The sequence below is a fragment of the Protopterus annectens genome, chromosome 3.part0, assembly GCF_019279795.1.
Source record: "Protopterus annectens isolate FY-2018-M chromosome 3.part0, PAN1.0, whole genome shotgun sequence".
Taxonomy (NCBI): domain Eukaryota; kingdom Metazoa; phylum Chordata; order Ceratodontiformes; family Protopteridae; genus Protopterus; species Protopterus annectens.
Window position 1 is genome coordinate 1,178,760,289 of NC_056731.1, and position 25,444 is coordinate 1,178,785,732.

Sequence of the window (25,444 nt, forward strand, 5' to 3'; positions counted from 1 at the left end):
ATCCACTGCAGACAATGAAAAATTGTATAAACTGTAGTGGGTATAATTATCTAAATGCAAGTATTCACATGTATAGACATTCTTTGCTCATAAGAAGTCTATGATGAGGCAAAATTACTCAAAAAAATCTGTTGCAGTAGTTCTTTCAAAACCAGTGTAGCAATAATTCAGACTCCTATAGGTCTGCTTTTCTTAAAAAGTGCAGGAAGTATTAATATGCAGAAACATTACTGGCAAGATATAACATTCAAAAGCATGTACTGCTGTTTTACTTGACCCTTTTCTGTCTATAACATAGGTTACGATCCTTGGAAAAAGTATTAGAGCAATCAGTAATTCCTGAATAGAGACTATACAAACAACCATAATTTTACTGTCTAAAATAAAAATATATAAACTATATAAAGAAAAACATACTAATGTATACCGCATTTGATTTTAACAGCACTGACTAGACACTGAGTAGTACTGAAATGCTTAAAGAAGTCCCAGAGAGTTTATTCTGTGCATACAAACACACACTATATATATATATATATATATATATATATATATATATATATATATATATATATATATGGATTCTATACATTTGGTCGAATTACAGTTAGTCGAAAATGATTCCAGGCATTTCACTTGACTAAAAGCTCATGTGACTGAAAGCTCACTTGGTCAAAGTTAATTTGGTCGAAAATGGAATATAGCCCCTGCTCCACTGCAGTGCAACTCTGGAGTGAGAATATTAAATAAGGGGTGTGTGGGGGGCACAACCCCCCACAATGGGGGGTGTGGGGGCATAGCTCCCCACATTATGCCAATAGTTTTTACTAAAGACATATATATCAATGCATTTCTAATAGATATACTTTCTTATAATAGTGAATACATTAAAATTATGTGGGGAGCTATGCCCCCACGCCCCCCATTGTGGGGGGCTTTTCCCCCACACCCCCCTTATTTAATATTCTCACTCTAAGATTGCACTGCAGTGGGGCAGGGGCTATATTCCATTTTCGACCAAATGAACTTCGACCAAGTGAGCTTTCAGTCAGGTGAGCTTTCAGTGAAGTGCAATGCCTGTATAATTCGACCAAATGTATGGAATCCATATATATATATATATATATATATATATATATATATGTGTGTGTGTGTGTGTTGCAATCTAATTGTGCTTTATCATGTTTAAAGAACATCAATTTCAGATTATGTTTGATACTGTAAAAATAAGCAGTAACAGCATTTATGCACCGCACCTGAGCATATGCTGCATTTTATAATGTATTTTACAATTTATTAGTACTAAATTCTTTTTTGTAGCAATATTACTTATAGTAGCAGAAGAAAGAAATCCAGTAGCAGAACAAGTTGGTGCTCTTAACACCTTCTGTATGTTAGCTGTGTTACTCAGACCAGCTATCACCAAAAGCAGGACAGTAGAAGGCATTTATGTAATTGTTTCGTAAGGCAAATAGTATGAAAGTACATGCAATGTCTTCTTCATTAAAGCCTGAAACTGTTATGTAAATAATATTAAGGAATGCTGTTGGTGGGTATGTAAAACTGCAGGTCTGGAAGTGTCATCAATTCTGGGGTGGCAGCTAGTCAGAAATACCAGCAAAGTCTTTGGGATGGATGAATATCAGGCAACAAAAGTGACAGAGTCAGCAAAGATGTTAAAAGTAAGAGTAGCAAGCAATAATTAGAAAGTGAGTTGTTGTAAAATAATAATTTACTGTAGCTGAGCTGAAATGATAGTCATGTGTGTCTATCACCAAAGAGGAAACAATATAATATTATCCAGGTAGGTTACTAGACATATAGTCCAAATTCAAGGGAGGCATTGTCACAGTATCTGATTAAGTGACTTGCTCAGTGTCATACAGTAGACAAACTGAAGCTGTGGGAACCAAACCCTGGACTGCTGTACAGTCTAAGTATAGCACCACATTCTTAATATTCTGTGCCATATGAAGCTATTATCAGATGATTACCAGATGGCATATATTTAGAGTACTTTTACTGGACTAGTTAAAACAACATCCAACACTAAATGAAGACAACGCCAGACCACGAGGCTAAAATACTGCTTTATTGGCTCGATAAAGTGCTATTTTAGTCAGGTTGTGTGGTATTATCCTTGGTTAGTGTTGGATTCTGTCTTTTTTTTTCAAGAAACACAGTAGAATTCTTGGGTACAGTTAAAACAACACAGTTAAAAAACAGGACTGCATAATTTAAGTGCCATGACGCCATCCTAAATTAGCATTGCAATTCAGTCTCAGTTTATGTGATTCTTGTGGGAATTAGAACCAGGATGGCAGAGTACAAACCATTCTAGTACTTAACTAACTGAACTATGGGCACACAATGTGTTTTGAAAGATCATTCTTCAGGCAGAATTTGTTGTGTATGAAGGAACAGACATGATTCAGGCAAAACAAGAAAACAAATAGATAAGCAAATAACTAAAACAGTAGCTGAAAACATATCTCATACAGAAATTTGCATCCTGGCATCCTAAATTCCTTATCCTTCACCACTTAGTGGCAAACATTTTCTATTAATACTACCATATCAAAAACCTTCACTATAAAATGTTTTTTTCCCTTTTCTCAGTTAGCTGTCATTAACATTATAATGCTGTTACCAAATACTACCACAGCAAGAGGTTCTCCTGTTTGATTCTCGGCTGGAATGCCTTGTGTGTGGAGTTTGCATGTTCTCCCCGCGGTTGAGTGGCCTCCAAAAGACATGTGTGAATGGGAGTGCCTTCGTTGAAGGTTGGGAGTCGGGCTGGCAACTCGGCACCATAAAAATCAACTGCCAGTCATTAGCGAACCGGAGTTACACTGTGGCGACCCCTAACCGGGAAAAGACGAAAAGACAAACAAACCAAATACTGTTTTCTTCATGTTACTCCAATAAACAGAAACAGTTATCTGACAGTCTTTCTCTGCCACCTTGAGTTATATTCCCCTTGAATTAAATACTATAAAAAACATGGTAGGACATAACTTAATTGCTGTTTTTCCATCCATTTTACTACCCACTGGTTAGCAAAAACTTTAAAAACAGTGTACTACTGCATGTCTGTTGGCACAGTGCACTAGCTATCAAAAAAGGACTTGCTCACTATTTTCTGATTGTTACATTATCTGCAGAGGCACATCAGGAGATATGCATGTGCTGTTTTTGTTCAAACCTGTTACTGTGGTGTATGGGGCCACTGGAGAAAAATAAAACAATTCAAAATTTTAAATGGGCTTTATACAGTTATTGTATTGTAAAGGAAATAAGTTAAACCACAATTTGTTTACAGTCTAAGACCGGTACAAAAGTAGATGCTCATGAAAGTTTTCACCCTTTTCCAGACATTTTGCTTGATGTTAAAAGCTTTCATACTCTACAGCAGAATATAAATCTAATTTTCGGAACAAGCATCCTGTAAACTAAAAACAATGTTCTTTTCTTTCAGTATTTTATTTGATTTCTGCTGTCTTATGAACTTCTGATCTGGTCATTTCTTATTATAATAAAAACTGAATTTCTGCAGCTCCAGAGAGAAAACAGCCATCTCCTCCAAAGAATAAAAAGGAGCATAAAGAGGAGAAAGGTAAGAAGCAAACAGAAGAGGTCAAACCAGATGAAGACCATTACTGTGACATGCTGTGCTGTAAATTCAAGAGACGGCCATTAAAGGAATACCTAAAGAAATTAAAACTGGCTGATAGCATTGATGCTTACACAGGTAAACTATTCAGTATTTATTTATTCATTGATTGTTAGTGTCCAGGACAGCAGAACAATTCAAAATATGTACATGCAGCAAGGCCTGTCTAGAAAATGAAAAGCAAGGTGGACATGCAGTAAGCCATAGAAGATGTGGAAATATGAATGGCACACACAGAAATATATTTCAGCAATGAAATTTGTGCTAACATTTACAGAAAAAAATACGATAGGTCTACTGTGTGGGGTGAAACACTAACAACAGTAATATAATGCAGATATGACCTGCAGGTTAAACACTATTAACTGATGACACTAGGGATGGACATCAAATATTATAATGAAACATGCATTCAGTAACTGCAAGTAGTGTAGGGCAGGATTGTGATTTGTAAGACAAATAAATAATCAGAAAAATAGGTACTATGTATATGTCTAGGCTGCGTACTGTGGAATGTCAGCTAATGTACATGAGGAAAATTATCATTACTGTAATAATCCGATTAAAATCTATATAAATATTTAAGTCATCCAATTGTACAAACTTATTTTAACAGTATTCTACTTTTGAAAAATATGCAGGATATCTCATAGCAGGATGATCAATAGGGAAGATGGTATATCATGTTCAAAGAGTAAAGCAGAAGTTCAGTCATACAGCAAACAAGTAACAGTACCTAACGGTGGGTGGAAGTGTGCAATACTATACCTCTTATAGGTCTGCCACTGCCATGTACCATCCACCATTGATGGTATTATTAGAGTTAGAAAATAAATGAACTCTCCATGGAAGCATTTTACTATTGTTCATTCATCAAGTATGTTTATATTTGTGTTCAGACCATCTAACCCTCAGGAAATGCAGACTTCTTCACGTTGCCCATATTCTTCCTATACCAGGCCTAAAATCACCCTAATCCTTGAGTTGCGCTCTTTCCTGACTGTCTAATATGTACAGGTAAACAAGTCCATGGTGTTTGGGTGCTGAATTTATCACTTTTATACCTTCTATTTATCACTTCAACAAAGAGGAATTTGTCATATCTAGTTTGTTGACAACTGTAAGGTACAGTCAAGCCTAGAAGCCCCTGTACAAACTAGGTCATGCAAAGTTCATCACGTGTAAGCCTATAAACAATACATCTTGGTTAGTCTCTTAGAATAGTAATAATAGCACATAATCTGGATTGTCCAAAGAAACTTTCTTCGGAAGACTTTGAGCATATTCATTTCAAAGTGAGAATACAAAAGGAATTCAGCATTGTTGTCTAAAAAGGGCAAATTGATTGTTTATAAAGGTTACATAGAAGACAGGCATTTCTTGATACTACAGACCTGGGAAGCAAGCCTGCCATGTTTAATAGTTTTCTGTGTACAATAGGGCCTGATTATGAAAAGACATTTTTTTATTAACAGTAATCCACTCATTTTTCATACTGTTAACGATAGACATAACCTGTCCAGCAAGACTGAGAAAGCCATTTACCATATTGTGACTAAAATTCATCGACTTGAACTGCCTAAACCTAAGCTTCAGATCTAACTCTTTGACCCAAAAGTAAATTTTTTCAAAACAATTGGAGAATGGTGTCAAGGTGCCAAGTTTGCAGTCATCTGTGTACTTAGGGATACAGCTTTTATTATCAGTCAGTATTATCAGTCAGAATCAATTAAAAAAAAGAAAATACATAACTAGGTAATACTGATCCCAATACTGAGCCCTGAAGCACACAAGAAGGGGTAGATACAAAGGGAGAACACTCGCCTAAAACAATTAAGCATCACCACCCATGTATATGCATGTGTGAGTGTGTGTGTGTATGTGTGTGTGTGTGTGTGTGTGTGTGTGTGTGTATATATATATATATATATATATATATATATATATATATATATATATATATATAGGTCTCATACAGAATGCTGACAGCTCACAATGCCGACACCCATATGGCTGACACCATATGGTCAACGTTCAGAATATCGACAATGGGGAAACGCTATTTCCCAATAGTGCAGAATGGAAACATTTCCATTCTTGCACTGTAGTGCGATGTCGGAGTTGGTATATTAAAGGTACAGGGGGTGTGGGGGTGGAGTCCCCCATGTGGGGTATGAGGGGGGCACAAAAAAGGAAATTTTATTTACCTTTTTTGTGAAGATCTGGCACTGTCGATATTGTGAGTGTCGACCATATGGCGTCGGCCATATGGGTGATGGCGTTTTGGGGTTGTCGGTGTTCTGTAGGTTTGTTTGTTACTTTCGGCTTTTCCCGGTTAGGGGTCGCCACAGCGGAACTCCGGTCCGCTAATGATTGGCAGTAGATTTTGACATGCTGGCTTGCCGGGCCTAACGCACAACCTTCAACGAAGGAACGCCCATTCACGCATGTCGCCACACAGCAGATGCTCTAACTGAGAATCAAACGGGCAACGTCTATCTGTGAGGTGACAACGCTACCGCAGCACCACTACTGCAGCAATTCGGTGTTCTGTAGGTGATCTATAGATATATATATATATATATATGTGTGTGTGTGTGTGTGTGTGTATACATATATATATATATATATATATATATATATATATATATATATATGTGTGTGTGTGTGTGTGTGTGTGTGTGTGTGTGTGTGTGTGTGTGTGTGTGTGTGTTTATTTATATATATATTCACACACACACACACACACACACACACACACACACATATATATATATATATATATATATATATATATATATATATAAAATTTATATATAGATTTATCCTAATATAAAATGCTCATGCAATCCCATTTCAATATTTTAGGTAAGAAACTAGCAAGTATTAATGTAATAGATTCTTAGGACCTAAGTAGCACAAGTCATCAATTGTTTCTTATATAAGAAGGCAACACAGTTAGCTTTAAGAAACTAAAATAAAATAAGTTACATCCATTGTTATCTGAAGCACTACATTTTTACATATTACAAATACAGGCCATGAATTTATTTGATGTTTCAAGGTTTGCCTCTTCAGACTCAGCATGTGACTCCTTCAGTAGAAATGTACTAATAAATTCTGTTATAGTTTTGTGTCTCTACATCACATCGGTTTCATGTTACATGGAATTGTACTTCTTGCTGTTTACTATTCTTTAACGTGATTCAGTAATAAATGATAAATTGTAAATCATAAAATGCCAGGAGCAGAAAGCAATCACAAGTAAGTGTCCAGGTCATACTGTCTGAGAATCATTTTAGCTTTTAGATCCCTTAAAACCAGTTCTGTCCACTTACCTTCAATTATACATGCTGGTTTAGCTGAAGCCATTAGAACACCTGAATTTTCATATTTAGTTTTAAGTATAACATCCTACCTAAAGCTATTTTCTCTGTGCCGTGCCCACTAAGTAGCAGAATATGCTTCAGCTCCCCATACTCTGAATTAGATTAGGTAGGTAACCAGAGAATGAATGAATGAATGAATGAATGACTAAATGAATGAATGAATGAATGAATGAATGAATGAAAAGTTTTAGCTATTTAAAATGTAGAGAGCTTGTATTCACTTATTTGGATCAGGAGAGATGCAAAGAGCTCTAGACATATAGGTTTGTTTATATTAAGAATGAGTGCAGTGGATAATGTTTTCAGCAGTTTTCTTTATGGCATTTACATATATTTTGATTTTGTGACCTAGCAATGGATTTTTTTTTCCTGGTAGCTTGCCATCAAATAATGCATCTATTTGGGAGTCAAGTCATGTTTCTTGTTTGCTTTAGTTCATTACTTAAACAAATAATAATGTCCAACAGGTAGGGTATTGAGGAAATAGCCCACATAGGAGTGCTGTAAGGCCCAATACCACAAAAGAAGGTCATCCCCACCCCAACCAAGAAGGTTCATAATTTTTTTCCAATAATGCCTGTCCTGGATGAGATTTTTTTCATAGCATTTTCTATTTTTAATCCTTATATTCATCTCTACTAGTTGCTCAGCCATAACTCTATAGATACTTAATTCCCTTAACAGAGAAGAACAGCAAGATCCAGCCCTAAGCCTTATAACAGGTGACCGTAACACTCCTGAGAAAATTCACCCTTTTAAGTCCTCCCTATTTGAGATCACCAACTCTCCATTATTCATAGCATCATTGAGGGCAGGACATCATTTTTCTGGATAATGATGGCAGGGATCTTACAGATGAAGAGAAATATGAATACCAGCACACAGTTGTGATGTCCAGTATATCATCATGCTGAACAACACATACACTGAAGCCTCCCACACTACAAAAAAAAAAAATGGCAGCCCCACTTTACACCTGAGACATTCTCACTGGTCTCCATCGGGAAACATCTAACTGGAAACACAAACCCTAAGCTTTCCACTCTCCTCCCCTAGGATGGACAAGCTGTCTTTGTTTGTTTGTTTTATTTTTCAAATTGCAAATCGTTTTCTATAGCACGTTTATTTGATAGCAGTATGAAGCCAGATATTTTCCAAAGTATTTTATATGCAAGTTCCAGTCTTTTTAAATTATTATGTTGTTATGCCTTACTTTTTTAAAAGAGGCAGTACTTTGATTGCATATTAGATTGGAAGGTATTCATGTGAGGTCTTGCACAAAAGCAGTATAAATGTGTGAGAGGTCTACTTTTTGTTTTGTATATATGTCTGCAAATTTGGGACTGATTAATATTCTGTACAATATTTTGTGAAACATTGCACAGTGACAGATAATTATATTAAAAGCATTTTCCCATGGCACAGTTATTCAGCACTCTAAGTAGATATTCCTGTTTTAAGTGGACTCTCCCTCTCTTTCTCATTATATGTGTCTGTACCACTTTAGGATTCTTTTTTTCAATTTTTTTTAATTTTTACTCACAACTATTTACAATACATGTATACATGGAGCTTGCACAAATTAAAAAAAAAACAAGAATTCACTCATACGTACCCACTGATAAAATCATTATAAATTTTTAGAAGATGGATGATTGTATTTTTCCAATAAAGTTTTAAGCTTTAACAAATACTTAAAATTTGAATTATTATTTATTATTTGAATTATTAGGAGGAGAAGAGGGAGAAGGCATCCCCGAAGGCAGGTAAAGGCTAGGACTGTGATAGAGAGGGTTGGAACTTTGAATGTTGGCAGTATGACTGGTATAGGGAGAGAGCTAGCTGATATGATGGACTGAAGGAAGGTTGGTATATTGTGTGTGCAAGAGACCAGATGGAAGGGGAGCAAGGCAAGGTGTATCGGAGGCGATTTCAAATTGTTTTATCATGGTGTGGATGGGAGGAGAAATGGCATAGGCATTATCCTGAAGGAACAATATGCTAAGAGTGTTTTGAAGGTGAAAAGAGTGTCGGATAGAGTGATGTTTATGAAGCTGGAAACTGATGGTGTAATGATGAATGTTTTAAGTGCATATGCTCTACAAGTTGGGTGTGCGAAAGAAAAATTTTGGAGTGAGTTGGATGAAGTGGTGATGACTGTACCCAAGGGTGAGAGACTGGTGATTGCAGCAGATTTCAATAGGCATGTTGGTGAAGGGAAGAGAGGGGATGAGAAAGTGATGGGCAGGTATGGTGTTAAGCAAAGGAATGCAGAAGATCAGATGGTAGTGGATTTTGCGAAAAGGATGGACATGGCTGTGATGAATACGTATTTTAACAAGAGGGAGGAGCATAGGGTGACATACAAGAGTGGAGGAAGATGCACACAGGTGGATTATATCTTATGTAGAAGGGACAGTCTGAAGGAGATTGGAGACTGTAAAGTGGTGGCAGGGGAAAGTGTAGTTAGGCAGCATAGGATGGTGGTTTGTAGGATAACATTGGTGATCAAGAAGAGGAGGATGAGTGTGAGGGCAGCACCAATGATCAAATGGTGGAAACTGAAACAGGGTAATTGTGAGGTGATGTTCAGGGAAGAGTTAAGGCAGGCACTGGGTGGCAGTGAAGAGTTACCAAATAGCTGGGTAACTACAGCAGAGCTAGTAAGAGAGATGGCTTGAAAGGTGCTTGTTGTGACATCTGGAAAGAGGAAGGAGGACAAGGAGACCTGGTGGTGGAATGAAGAAGTACAGGAGAGTATACAGAGAAAGAGGTTGGAGAAGAAGTGGGATTGTCAGAGAGATGAAGAAAGTAGACAAGAGTATAAGGAGATGAGGTGCATGGCAAAGAGAGAGGTGGCGAAGGCTAAGGATAAAGTGTATGAAGAGTTGTATAAAAAGATGGACACTAAGGAGGGAGAAAAGGACCTGTACCGATTGGCTAGACAGAGGGACCGAGCTAGTAAAGATGTGCAGCAGGTAAGGGTGATAAAGGATAATGAGGGAAACATACTCACGAGCGAGGAGAGTGTGTTGAGCAGATGGAAAGAGTACTTTGAGGGGCTGATGAATGAAGAGAATGAGAGGGAGAGAAGGTTGGATGATGTGCGGACAGTGAATCATGAAGTGCAGTGGATTAGCAAGGAGGAAGTAAGGATAGCTATGAAGAGGATGAAGAACGGAAAGGCTGTTGGTCCAGATGACATACCTGTGGAAGCATGGAGGTGTTTAGGTAAAATGACAGTGGAGTTTTTAACTAGATTGTTTAAAGAAATCTTGGAAAGTGAGAGGATGCCTGAGGAATGTAGAAAAAGTATTTTGGTACCGATTTTTAAGAATAAGGGTGATGTGCAGAGCTGTAGTAGCTACAGAGGGATTAAATTGATCAGTCAAAGCATGAAGTTATGGGAAAGAGTAGTGGAAGCTAGGTTAAGAAGGGAGGTGATGATTAGTGATCAGCAGTATGGTTTCATGCCAGGAATAGCACTACAGATGCGATGTTTGCTCTGAGAGTGTTGATGGAGAGTGTTGATGGAGAAGTATAGAGAATGTCAGAAAGAGTTGCATTGTGTCTTTGTGGATTTATAGAAAGCATATGACAGGGTGCCTAGAGAGGAGTTGTGGTATTGTATGAGGAAGTCAGGAGTGTCAAAGAAGTATGTAAGAGTGGTACAGGATATGTACGAGGGTAGTGTGGCAGCAGTGAGGTCTGCGTGGGAGTGACGGATGCATTTGAGCTGGAGGTGGGATTACATCAAGGATGAGCTCTGAGCCCTTTCTTATTTGCAATGGTGATGGACAGGTTGACAGACGACATCAGACAGGAGTCCCTGTGGACTATGATGTTCGCAGATGACATTGTGATCTGTAGTGAGAGTAGGGAACAGGTGGAGGAAACCCTGGAGAGGTGGAGATATGCTCTAGAGAGAAGAGGAATGAAGGTCAGCAGGAGTAAGACAGAATATATGTGTGTGAATGAGAGGGATGATAGAGGAATGATGAGGATGCAGGGAGTAGAGGTGGTGAAGGTGGATGAGTTTAAATACTTGGGATCAACAGTTCAGAGTAATGGTGAGTGTGGAAGAGAGGTGAAGAAGAGAGTACAGGCAGGATGGAGTGGGTGGAGAAGAGTGGCAGGAGTAATTTGTGACAGACAAGTACCAGAAAGAGTGAAAGGCAAGGTCTACAAGAGGGTAGTGCAACCAGCTATGTTATATGGGTTGGAGACAGTGGCATTGACAAAAAGGCAGGAGTCAGAGCTTGACGTGGCAGAGTTGAAGATGTTAAGATTTGCACTGGGTGTGACAAGGATGGACAGGATTAGGAATAAGTATATTAGAGGGTCAGCCCAGGTTGGAAGATTTGGAGACAAAGCCAAAGAGGCAAGATTACGTTGGTTTGGACATGTGCTGAGGAGGGATGCAGAGAATATTGGGAAAAAGATGCTAAGGATGAAGCTGCCAGGAAAGAGGAAATGAGGAAGGCCTAAGATAAGGTTTATGGATGTGGTGAGAAAGGACATGCAGGTGGTTGGTGTGACAGAGCAAGATGCAGAGGGCAGGAAGAAATGGAAACAGTTGATCTGCTGTAGCGACCCCTAACTGGCGCAGCTGAAAGAAGAAGAATAAGAAGTTTTATGGATCTAATTTCATCATGGCATACAACAGTGAGAATTGTGCTAAAATCAGTGAATTTAAGTGAAAAGGCTTTTTCCAGTCTTTTTTAATTGCTTTTCTTGCTATTGCCAATAGTGACCACAACAAGGAATACTGTGAAACATTTAAGCAACCAGGAATCAGAGCATTAAGTATTAAAAGAGAATAGTTACTGTACAGTTGTTGGATAAGAGTGCTTTAAAGAAACCTTTAATATTATCTCAGTAGCACTTATTTGGTTATCCTACTGTTGTATGAAGTTTGAACTCTCAAATCTTGACTGTTCAAATTTCAACTCACCAACAATCAGAGTTCCTTCATAGGAAACTACAGTTAGTGAGTTGTGCTAGAAGTGATTCACTTTTTGGGTGAATTTACCAATTTTGAGTTGGTATATGTAAGTTTGGGGTATGGGGGCCTTTCCCTACACACACATCAGGGTACAGGGGGATTTCCCCCTCAGGAAACACTTTAAAAAGTTTTTTTTTCACTTTTCAGTTTTTTCAGAGACTGCAGTTCAGGGATTCCAATTGAGCCACAATGCATTTACTTTTTTTTTTCACATTCATAAAAATGTGATAACAATCTGCCTTTGTTATTTTCCTGCACCTCCAATAGATTTCATCTTTAGTTTTGAAGATTTTATGAATTTTGTAGTGAGTGAGAAATACCCTATGCAGGCATTTCCAAGCAAATATTTTACATGAAGTATTAGTTGTAGTTAGTCCTATATGTTTTAAAATAAGCTCATTGTTATGATCATTGCTCACTTCCTCCAAATTCAGTTCAGCAATAAAATTTCACAACTTATCATCTATTTTGGTTTCAAATTCTAAAATTTATTTATATAATCTAGATATCGAGGATTTTGCCTCTTCATACTCCAGCAGCTTATGATACTCATTAAATTATTTTTGTCCTCCAAGAATGATCTGGTATGTATTAGCATCCAATTCTTTTGATTAAAATAAAAAAAACAGTATATGGTATTATCTTCTGATAAATAAATTAATTATTTTAAGTATTATAACCAGTACACTAGATTATTGTTTTGTTAAAAAAAATTGTAATATATATTACCATCTGAACAACTCAAAGTAAATTATATTGGCAAAATTGTGTTGCTTCTATATATGAGGTTCATAAAATATTTCATAACAATGTTATTATAATTTAATTTAGTTTATTAAATAATCCATTAAAGCAATGCTTTATAAGCCATAATATATTATTGTCAATAATGTCTAATGAAAATGAAGTAGATTTAATTTGTAAGTATTACTAATCATGAAATTAATTGGTTTCCACTGTATGTCATAAAGATTATCTAAGCAGTATAGAAAAGTCTTTAAAATTATGGATTGTTATATCAGGAAAACAAATTCTTCCATTACCCAGGCTGTAATATGATTACCATAGGCAAATCTGAGTTTTAATGGGAATCACAACATTTTCAACAAGATAGAATATTTTTTTAATTAAGGCTTGTAAGTAAGTATTTATTAAAGGAAAACCAATATGTTCATTACTCTAAGCTGTAATATGATCACCATGGACAGATTTGTGTTTTATTGGGAATTGTGACATTTTCAACAAGATACTATTTCATTTTTTATTCCTTTTCCCCCAACACTAAAGATATGGAATTAATGATATATAAAATGCATGAAATTTGCACAATGTCTCAAATCCCCAGTAAAGAACCACACAATTGCTTTAGGGCTTTTGTTCTTTTTTAATAAAGTGGAACTTCTTCAGAAATAAACAAACATGAAAACCTCCACATTTAAATAACCCTCAAAAATGTTACATCACTTCCTTTAAAACAACACTTCCTTCTGTAACTTTTGCAACATTTCTGGGAAAGTCTAGAGCCATGTTAGCAATTTGGTTCAGAGTAAAAATAAAAAACTTGAGAGAGATACTAAGGCATATTCAAACCAAACTTGCTTTTATTATTAAAGGTGTTAAAGTGCCTGATTGCCAGGCAGAAAGAAGTATGGTGAGGTTGGTGAAAATGTTAACCACTCAGATGATTTTCCAGTTAATGGTGCCCAAGGTACAATGCCTAGCAATGATGTTTCTGTAACAAAAGCAGTAAATAATGTATTAGCTTGTGGTGCTGCCAGAAATGGACAGTCTTTTGAATTAAACAACATTCAAAGGGCTACATCGACACTGCCCCCACCCCAGCTTCAGGCATCCTCCTCTTTTTTTCAGAAAGGAAGAGGGACTCGGGGTCCCCTTATGGACAACAAGAGATTGAACAGAGGGTGAAAAAGAGGCAGAGGGAGGGGCGAGGACATTAAGTTATAACTGTCCAGTATTTAATTTATCTAAGCATGTTTTTACATCATGTGAACTTAAAGTCTTGTCAAAAGGTTTTACATTTATCCCTTGTTGTAGAAGCCTCTTATATCAATTTGAGTGCTGATTTTAGGATGTTTGTAAGGAAATTGAATTTAAAATATATCCTAAGTTATGTTAATTTACCGAAAATAAAATTAAAAAAAAGTCTTTATAACCCTCTTTTAAATAACACTTTAAGTGTAGTTTCTAAATCCTGTGAATTTGAGTTTAATAATTTAATGAATGGAAAACCCAAACACAAAATGTTCAGCTTAGATTTGAATGAACAGGTAGCCCTTAAGCAGCTTTGCCAGTACAAGGATTTAAGGTATATGAAAGCTGACAAAAGGTGTGGTATTGTTATAAATAGGATAATTATGTCAAAGAGTTGGATTTTCTGTTGTCAAACAGAAACTACTAACAGATTGTCAGCAAAGATTTTGTTAAAAATGTTGTAATACAATAGATCAGGAGTTGTTTGGGTTGTTTAATCAGGGGTACATTAAATTAAGCACGTATGAATTTTTAATGGTTGAGCAACCAGAATTTGGGAAGATTTTTGGGATTCCAAAAATCCATAAAAATAAAGAAAGACCCCCATATAGACCAATTGTTTCTTCCCCAAGAAACAAACAGTATGTATTTTGGTATTTTTAGATCACTTACTTAACGCTATAGTACAAGCCAGTAAATATTTTCTCAAGGATTCACGGCCCTTTTAGAACAGTTTAAGGAAATATACATTTACAGGTGGGGACACCATGCTTGCCACAATAGATGTGTATTTATATATATGACCACTGACCAAGAAAATGGGTTACAGTTTGTAAGAAAGTCCCCTGGATTCTGTATGCCTTGCACGGCATGCAGGATCAATGCAGGAGCTGTAGCAGGCAATATGTCTGCTGTGCAATCCAGGAACAGCCTGCAGGATCATGCACAAGTGCTCCTGCACTAGTTCTGCATGGACTATGCAATTGTATGCAAATCACCCCATTTGCAGGAGAAAGCCATGCAAATGAGGTGAATTTGCAATCCAGGAAGCTTGCAACCAGCCGTGCAGGACTAGTGCAATCTGCAGAAATGTACTCAGTTAGTAACCGAGTACACCGCTGCAAAATCCAAAATGGAGCTGTGACAGCTCCAAATAAAAGCTGCATATCAGTTAGGAAGCCATTGGCATTACAAGCAGCCAAATACATTTAAAAAATCAACTTTTATTTTTTTTTTAGCCGATCTCGGCTGTTTAAGCATAGGGCAGCGCGCGCAAACAGGATTGGGGGGGAATAAACCTAAAATAAGCATGCTAACTAAAATCACTATTCTGCCAAGCAAGTCAATGGCAGGAAGAAGACAACATGGCCAGTGAGGAGTGGTTGCTAGTGGGGGGGTGGGGGCTCAGTGTGAGACATGTAACTATGCATTAGCAGGCAATCCTATGCAAATGAGGGGAATGATAGTTTTCCCCAGCATGCTAGTCAGGTCCCAACAGTGTAAGAGTAGGAATAGCTTGGTGCAAGCCTAGGAGTTAGCTGACATCATGGGGGGTGTCAAGCATACTGTAAGCGGATTGGAGCCCTGTGGCTCAAGTTTGCTCCTAGCTAAGCACAGCTAAGCTAGGAAGTGTGTCTGAATCTGTCTAGCACTCTTAACATTGACTAAGCAGGTGTGCGCACCATGCACCGGGTTTTAAAGGTTTTTTAAAAAAAAAGTTAAACCAGGAAATAGCAGCTCTGTGCACATTTGAGCACTCTGTTTGTGTGGCATGCCCCTGGGCTTAAACAGGAAGGCAATGGGAAGGGAAAACAGCAGTAGGAAGGTAATCTAGGATAACTAGCATAGCTGGCAGGTGAAATGTATCAGAATCAGCCAATTACACAAGCAGCAGACCAGCCCAGTCCAGAACACTACTATAAACTATGCAAACACCTTCCCCTCTGGTTTCTCTCACACTCTACACCACCGGTGTAAACAAGTGGGGAACTTTTAACACTCACAAAAGCAAAATGATAGGGGCTGCAATAGTTATCATACAACAACTTGTGGAAGAGGCTGAGTGTGGTGAGGATGTGAATGCTGTCGACCAACCCACAGTGAGGAGATGGAGAAGAGTGTACAGACCCAGGGTAACCTACTAGGGGCTAAATGAGCTGGAGATAGTGGAGTGCTATAGGGTGTACAGGGACCTCCTACAGCAAATTATTGAGCTGTGCCGGCCACGCCTCACTCACATAACTAACAGAGGGAAACCCATCCCAGTGGATACCAAGGTATGTGTAGGCCTAAGAATACTAGCTACAGGTACCTTCCAAAGGCCAAATGGGGATATGGTGGGGATCTCACAGGCATTAGCATCCAGGGTACTCCACCAATTCCTGGATGCCATGTCAGCACATGTCGGTGAGCACGTATATTTCCCCAACACCCGTAAGGCATTGGCCGGCAATATGCAACTGTTCCACCAAATAGCAGAATACCCTGAGGTAGTGGGTGCTATAGACTGCATGCACCTATGCATCAAAGCACCACCCAGTGAGCGGGGTAGGGTCTACATCAACCGTAAGGGCTTCCCCTCCATCAACTGCCAGGTTGTGTGCGATACCCAGGGCATAATAATGAATGTGTGTACTGGCTGCCCTGGAAGCTATCACGGTTCCCACATCTAGCATCTGACACAACTGTACCAGAGATTTGCCAATGGGGACATCCCTCACAGCCAGCTAGTGGGAGATGCTGGATACGCACTGGAGCTTTGGCTGATGACACTCATCAGAAATGCACACACACCCAAACAAGAAATCCATAATGAGGCACATGCACAGACCAGAATTATAGTAGAGCATATGTTTCAGAAGCTCAAGTCATGGTTCCAGTGCCTGGACACATCTTCTGGAGCCTTGCAGTACTCGCCAGCTACATGTACCCAAATTGTCCCTGTATGTGCCATGCTACACAATATGATCCTGCAGCAACAGCTGCAGCAGGAACAGCATGGGGCAGGGCCACACAGACCCCCACCATTGCCAAGGCCTGCACAGGCACAGAGTGACTCAGAGGAGGAACAACCTGGGCCTGCCCCAGTAGGCAGAAGGAGGCATGCCCAGTATGCCCTGGCCTTGGCAAAGAGGCAACACATAGCACATACACTGACACAGGAGGGACCCAGAGGGAATAACACCTTTCTCTGACTCTCACATACAGTAAAAGAGATGCCAAACATTACACTACCTGTGCTCAATCATGTGTAGGGAGTGTACTATGTGCATCCGACATAGGCAGCCCTTCAGCACCACCCTCAATACTGTGACAACCGCAAAGTAAGTGACTCACACATGCCAGTCAGGGGGGTTAACATACCCAACAGCAGTCACAGCCAGCAGAACAGGTGTAAACAAACACAAACAAAGGCTGTGCTATGGCCTCTGAATGATGCCTATAGGTAACCCCCCCAGGCCGACACAGAGAGACCACAGCAGGTCAAGCAGTGGGACATTACTTCTGAAGGGTAGGAAGTCAGAAACTAATATGTAGGTAAATCAAAGCTAAGATCTGTAGTACAGTGGTATGCCTCTAGTCAGCATGATAGGTAAGAATACAGAATGAAATGGAGTACCTGTCATAGCAGTTCAGTCATAGCAAATGTATACAAGTGTCAGGTGTGCCCCCCATCCTACGTAGTAATGTAATAACAGTCAGGTGTGCCCCCCATTCCTGTGTAAAAATGTAGAAATAGTCAGGTGTGCTCTCCCCATCCTAGGTAGAAATGTAGTAAAAGTTAGGTGTGCCCCCATCCTACATAGAAATGTAGTAACAGTCAGGTGTGCCCCCCCAATCCTGCGCAGAAATGTAGAAATAATCAGGTGTGCCCCCCCCCCATCCTATGTAGAAATGTAATAGCAGTCAATGCCAAATGATCGACGGATACCCTGCAGAAACAATATGCTACCTGTAGGTGTACAACACAAAGGACAGCACTGTAGTACAAACTACCTGGACTCGATCCACACATTCAATACAGACAGGCATACTGGGCATGCTCACACACTTAGAGAAATAAAGGCAATGTCAGTCAACAACATACTGAAAGGCCATACTGGGCATGCTCACACACTTAAACACATGAAGGCCATGTCTGCAAACACCAGTGGACCAGACATATCTGGCAGTCGCAGATGTTAGTGCAGACACTCCTCAGTGTGCATCACACATGCTTTGCACACACAGTGGATAGGAATACAGACATATATCTAAGGACAACACACTATAATAAGCCAAAGGTAGACATACATAGATGTGTGGAAGAGGGTGACTGTGACAAGGAGCCATCCAAGCCTGTCCCATCCAGCACACAACCAAAGGACCACATCCAGATGTCACTCACTGTAGATACTAGCTACCGGTATCTGTCAGCATTACAGACTATGTGGTGCACGTTAGCTGTGCAACATACCTGTACAAGGAAGTAGTCATCTAGCAGCTGTATACACGTATCTGTAAAATATGACCCTGTGTGTGCCCACATGTAGTATGTCAACCTCTAGATGAATGTGTTATGGCCCATGCACACACACTGCCCTCTCCATAGCCCTACTATGCCAAGCCTGCTGAGGTCATCCACTGTGAAATACACCTTTGGGAGATTTGTAGCCCAGTAGTCTCCATGGTGTATCCCATAACTGCGTACTGCTGTACTGTGATAAACTAGTTAAGTAGGAGTTCCAATCCCAGACATGGCAACTGTGTGTGAGTGTGTGTCTGTCCAACTCTGTCTGTGTAGAGAGCAATCCTTTTTAGGGTAGTCACACTCCCTACAATTCAAATGCTCTACTTTGGCAAGGCTGCTGATGGTCATCCACCTAGAAATGCACGTCTGGGAAGGTTGTAGCCCAGTAATCTCCATAGTGCATCCTATAACTGCGTACTGCTGTAGTGTGATAAATTAGTTAGGTAGGAGTTCTAATCCCAGACTTGCCAAGTGTGTGTGTCTGTCTGACTCTGTCTGTGTAGAGAGCAATGCTTTTTAGGGTAGTCACACTCCCTACAATTCAAATGTTCTACTTTGGCAAGGCTGCTGATGTCATCCACTGAGAAATACACTTCTGGGAAGGTTGTAGCCCAATAATTTCCATAGCATATCCTATAACTGCCTACTGCTGTAGTGTGATAGAATAGTTAGGTAATACTTCTTCTCCCAGACTTGGCAATTGTGTGTGTGTGTGTGTGTGTGTGTGTGTGTGTGTGTGTGTGTGTGTGTGTGTGTGTGTGTGTGTGTGTGTGTGTGTGTGTGTGTGTGTGTGTAGAGAGCAATGCATTTTAGGCAAGTCACACTCACTGCAATTCAAAAGCCCTACTTTGCTAATCCTGCTGATGTCATTTACTGTGAAATACACCTTTGGGGAAGGGGCACTCCAGTAATCTCTGTGGTGCACCCTATAACAGTATCATGCTCTAGTGTGATATAGACCACTGGTAGGGGTTCTATCCCCACACATGGCAGTTGTTGATGTTTTGTGTGTGTTTATATGTTTGTGTAGGGAGCAATGCATTTTAGGCTAGTCACATTCACTACGATTCAAATGCCCTACTTTGCCAATCCTGCTGATGTTATTCACGGTGAAATACACCATTGGGGAAGGAAAACTCCAGCAATCTCCATGGCACATCCTATAATGGCATAGTGCTATAGTGTAATATACTAGTTAGACAGACATAACGTATGTGTGTGTGTCTGTGTGTGTCATTTGTATCCTGTGTGGCGGTGGGTGTGTAACAACTGGACTCAATGTGGAGTGGGTTTTGCAAACTTCTTATGTGTTGGGCCAAGTATATATCACAATGTCCACCGTACAGGGATGACAGATGTGAAATAGCCAAGAGGCCATGGTGCAAATCAATACAACTAAATGTGACAATGCCAGCTGAACAACATTATCAACCCTTGTATTACCCAGGGTACACTCTCAACCTATGTCTCATACACACACTCACTTGCCTAGGCAACAGCCGAACAGCCGCTATGTTGGTAGTACCCTGCATATTGCCCACTGATAGTAACCATGGTGTGATTGCAGTGGGCTACAGAGGGCATGGCACCCTGTCCATCAGTCCAGTAGGCATGTACATGCTGACAGTATACCTGCAACACCTATGGGGCCATCAAATGTGACCCACAAAGGACATAACATGCCTGAAACATAAGCCCTGTATGGACAGATGCCACTGACACCAGGGAATACTGGTATCATGCTGTCAATGTAGGTGCAGGGCCAACATGCTGTCCATGAACAGTTCCCGCCACACAAGGCCAGGACTTGCACATCTGATGATAGTGATCTGTGTACACAACATGGGCCAGACACCCCAGGTACAGTTCCATGTGTCACTGTACATGCATGTGGGAGGTGTGCACATCCTAGACACTGTCCATATCACGGACAAAGGAACACATACATGGCAAGCAATGCACAGCATTGGCCACACGCAATAGTCACCCAGGTTACTGGATGGTGAATACAATACCCACCTGTGTGGGCAACTCCAGACACTACACCCCTGAGCCACAATGCAGACCATTGTCATGTGGCCTGATGCCAAGATATACCCATCACCTAGTCTTGTATAGCCATCTGGCACCATCAACCACAGCACACCCATGAAGCAGTGCACACATGCATGTCAGTACTGGCACCCATGTCTGTGTGGGTGGTGTATGCTGCACATGACCACATTCCCACTCACTACAACCCCCATTGGCATACTGAAGCATGCTGTCTGATGTCAGACACCTCCACATTTCCTTTGCATATATAACCTCCATATGACCTCTGTGGTGCATATGATACCTGCACAGTACTGTGTTGTGGAAATTCCACTAGTGATGAGTTGTATTCCTGGCCCTGCCAAGTGTGGCAATGTGTGCGCATCCCTGTGAGAGTGTGCCTGTGTTGACGCTGACACCTGTTCATGCGAGCAGGCACGTGTACTACACCTACCACATAGCTACTATATCCATGTTGCAGATGTCACTCACCATCACATATACATTCTGAGGGCTCCCCAACATGTAACCTATGTGGTGCATACAATAACTGCATGGACATGTGATAGCACTACATAGTCGTCGGGGAGGTTGCTACCCTGTACTGGTAGAAGTGTGACACAAACATGTGTATGTTTTACTCTCCCACCCCTCCCTGGCTTTTCTGTGCCTCTGTCTGCCTCTCTTACTCCCTCTCTGGTGGATGTGGAGACTTACACCTGCTTTTCTTATGCAGCAGCATGTGTATTTTAAGTGATGTTCAGGATCAGCTGATGGTCTCTGTATGAATTGCAGCCCTCCTCTAGCTGATTGCATGTGGAACAGCTGTGGTAACATTCCCATTGCCAATTGCATAGAAACACACACCAATATCTAGAAACATCACATTGGTGTTGGTCCTTTCATTCACTGTGAGCAGGAACTCGATCTGTTGTTTGGCAAACAACATCTCAGATGGATCGGGGTTTATCTCTAACGACATACAGTGTGGGAACAGACCAGCACACAGGAAGGGTATGTGTCTGACCTGACTACAGACTGTAAGTGCTGCCTATACTGCATTTGGAGTAATGTTGGTTTAACAGTGTGTGTGTGGATATGGCTGTCCTACATGTTTACGTACCTGTCATGTTAGTGCTATGTTTATGAGGGAACACTCATCTGTAGGGCCATCTGCAGACTGGCCAGTGTGTGGGGCCTTTTGTTTCAGGTGTTACCCACAGAGCACCTATCTGTGAACTGCAGAAGGTAGTGTGAGGATTGCAGTCTGTAGATGGTGACAGCCGTGAGAGTTATTGACTTCATATCCCTCATAGGACATATGATGCAACAAACCCTGTTACAACAGTAAATGTATGAGGTTATCACAGCAACATGTCAATACTGGCCATGTGTACATGCCTCCAGCCACAACCCTGATAACCTTTGTACATATGTCATGCAGTAAGGGCTGCATATGTTCTGTATACCCTAATTACTGACATCATATCCGATAACAAGCCAGTGAGATATCAGACTGCTACACATGCAATGTATAGTAGGGGTTATATTTGATGACATAACCTGGACATTCTGTGGTTGTGTGTACAGTACTGAGGTCTGTGTACTTATGGTGATTGTCGGCAGTGTGTGTATTGTTAATATGTTCCTTGGCCTGTGTACAGACTGTGGTAGATGTCACTGTTCTTGGTCCTGTTCTATCTGATGTTACATGCTGCTCCACTGTATGTTACCCTATCGGCTTACATGTTTGTAGGGCCATACATGCACATGTCCCATACCACAGACAGGCAGCGGACCACACTGTGTAGTGGCCCAGTATATATAGGGTGAGTGTGTCTATGACACATCTGAGGTTGGTGTTGAACAGATAGTCCATATACTGTAATAATACGCTAGCATGCCATATGTAGCTGTGGTTGTGTTCACACTGGTTGTGGTGATGCACTTACACACAGGTGTTTGTTACTCTGTGCTGTGGCATGCCTGTAGAGCCTGCTACATATGTGCAGGTACATGTGCATTCCCCCATAGGAAATGTAGGCCAGTGTTGAGCCGGTCTGCCTGTAACCCACACACTGCTTTGTTACATGCCTAGCAGCTTCGTGTACTTACCCAGTGAGATGTAATGTCCAGTTACTTGCCAGATGTACTGCTGCCGGGCCACCATACCAGTCATGTATGTCAGACAGAGCAGTGGGATGGTGTACAGATGTATATCAATATCTAGTGGGTGGTATGTGGCCATGGCGCCCCCTTACCAGCGGTTATGTGGCAGGACAGACAGGGATGTGTGAATGCATAACCTATGGGGGCAACTGTATACCAGTAGTTACATGTTATACCCATCTACATGGCTGTTAACATCCACATTGTCAGGATTGGTCCACATGTCTTGCATTAAGGGGTTATGTGTATACCTCTGAACTGTCCAGAGTGTGTCAGACTGTCCACACATATTGGCCATTATCTCTGCTGTAGTCCACAGGAGCATTACGTGCTAGCAGTGGTACTGTACTATGATGTCCTTAGGATGTCTGTCAGTAGCCAATGGTTCACATGTTATACAAGTATACCTGCTATACATACCTGACATCTCCTTGCAGTACGAAGTTGGGTCTACAGGGGTTGAGGTAAGACTGCACTCCATGTTGAGGACATATGGTGATGATATATGTACATATACTTATCCAGATATCTATATAGACATGCAAATATACATATCACCATACATAGATGGATATGTATATGTACATAGATATACAAATAAACACACAGATATATATACATATACAGAGCAATATATGTCAACATGTATACAGATAGAGATACATATGCACATATATGTGTGGATATCTACATATATTTTGACAGTAGTAGGTATATCAGAATATATATGCACATATAGTTATTGATATCTACATATATATATATATATATATATATATATATATATATATATATATATACCAACATAACTAGTCATATCTGTACACATAGGATGTGCATACATATATAGCTATATATACATATATCTATATATACATATACGTATATCTATGTATACATATATCTATATATACACATATGTATATGGGAGCACTGCAGAATCCTGAAAGCCCAAAGTCCTGAAGACCATCAAGGCTGAGCTGCCTTAAGGTATATGTATGTACATTACCATACAGTCCACATTGGTTAAATGCAGGCCTACTGCCACCTACCATACAGACTGTTATGTTTGTCAGTGTGCTTGTGATAGTGTCAGTTGTGCCTTGTTATGTAACAGTTACATCCCATTGTGTCAGCTGAGGTCTTTACCCCCTAGGGATTGTCTACAGAGTGTAGATAGAGGCTGCTGAACTATACACCTGCATTACTTACTGTTGATTGTTTGGTATCCTGTGAGCCAGTCTGTCTTTATTATTGCACTACTTGATGGCCTTGGCCTAGACAGCAACATTTGTTAACTTTTACAGACTACTGTATTAGTATAACTGTTTCACAGTTGCATTACTTAGTTTATATGGATGTCCATGTCTAAACAGCTATATGACATGGCATGTACAACTGTAATAGTACACAAATAAAGCTTTCCCAATTATGCACACCTGTATATGGTGTTATGAACTTTAATATCTTTCTGGGTAAATGTTGCAGGCAATGAATGTCATTTCTATGGGTGGCTCATACAGTCTCCAGTTGGTAAGGTGGTAACTGTAGGAATAGTGGCTGTTCCATATTGTGTGCACGTACAACATATGTAACTTACTGTACATATCTCTGCTTGTGTATGTGTAGTTACATATATATGTATATATAGATATATATATATATATATATATATATATATATATATATATATATGTGTGTGTGTGTGTGTGTGTGTATCTGCATATATGTGTCTGTGTATATGTATCCTAGGGATGCCCATGTTGTGTCAGGTCCTGGTTATGGGATCTGCAACAGTTGGTAGTGTATCGCAGGGTGGACATGTTTGGCTGGGGGTATACCTATTCGTACAAGATGTATATTGTTTGGGGCCTCTCAACCCCATTAACGGTGCATGTGGACATGTTTTAGTTATTTTCCCATTTTTATTTACAGATGTATGTCCATATATACCTATATATATATATATATATATATATATATATATATATATATATCTGCTTACATACATATAACTATGTCTGTATATACCTACATAGATATATATCTGCTTACATATATGTAACTTGATGTGTATATTTAGACATATAGGTGTAGACATATATATCTATAGATGTAGGCATTTGCATGTATATATGTTTATTTATATTTATAAATATGTATATGTTTATATATATATATATATATATATATATATATATATATATATATATATATATATACATACATATATATGTTGTATCTGTTTAGATATTAATATAGTTACACACACACATACATCTAAATGTTGGAATACATTCTCTGTACTGTTGAATGACTGGGCTGGATGATATGTTTTTGAAAACATCAGGGTTATGCATATTTGACATGGCTTAGTGGTAAATCACTTTGGCTATAGAGTGCAGGGTCCTGGGTTTGAGCCTTGCAGAAGCTGTTTATTTTTTTGCTGGGCAGAACACAGGCCGTTGGATAGAGAGTGATTAAGGCACTTTAAAGCAGTTGTAAGAGGGTTTGCGTGGGTTTGCACGGAGGTAAGCACTGCTAACTTCCAGTTACAGTTTCTTATACTCAGCTTCTAAATTGCTTAACCTGTGTAGGCATAGCTTACCCCCATGCAAACTGGCTTAAACCCGCTTACTGCTGCTTAAAAGTGCTTATTCCTGCTAACACCC

At 39.7% G+C, this 25,444-nt stretch overlaps 1 protein-coding gene across 1 annotated transcript in view; it reads left to right on the top strand.

Annotated features, from left to right (window-relative positions):
* Window positions 1-25,444, top strand: part of CNGB3 (cyclic nucleotide gated channel subunit beta 3) — an 812,110-nt gene that overhangs the window by 219,867 nt on the left and 566,799 nt on the right. The window contains exon 5 of the mRNA XM_044065779.1: window positions 3,574-3,751. Within this exon, the coding sequence (XP_043921714.1) occupies window positions 3,574-3,751 (178 nt within the window). The remainder of the gene's footprint in view (window positions 1-3,573; window positions 3,752-25,444) is intronic.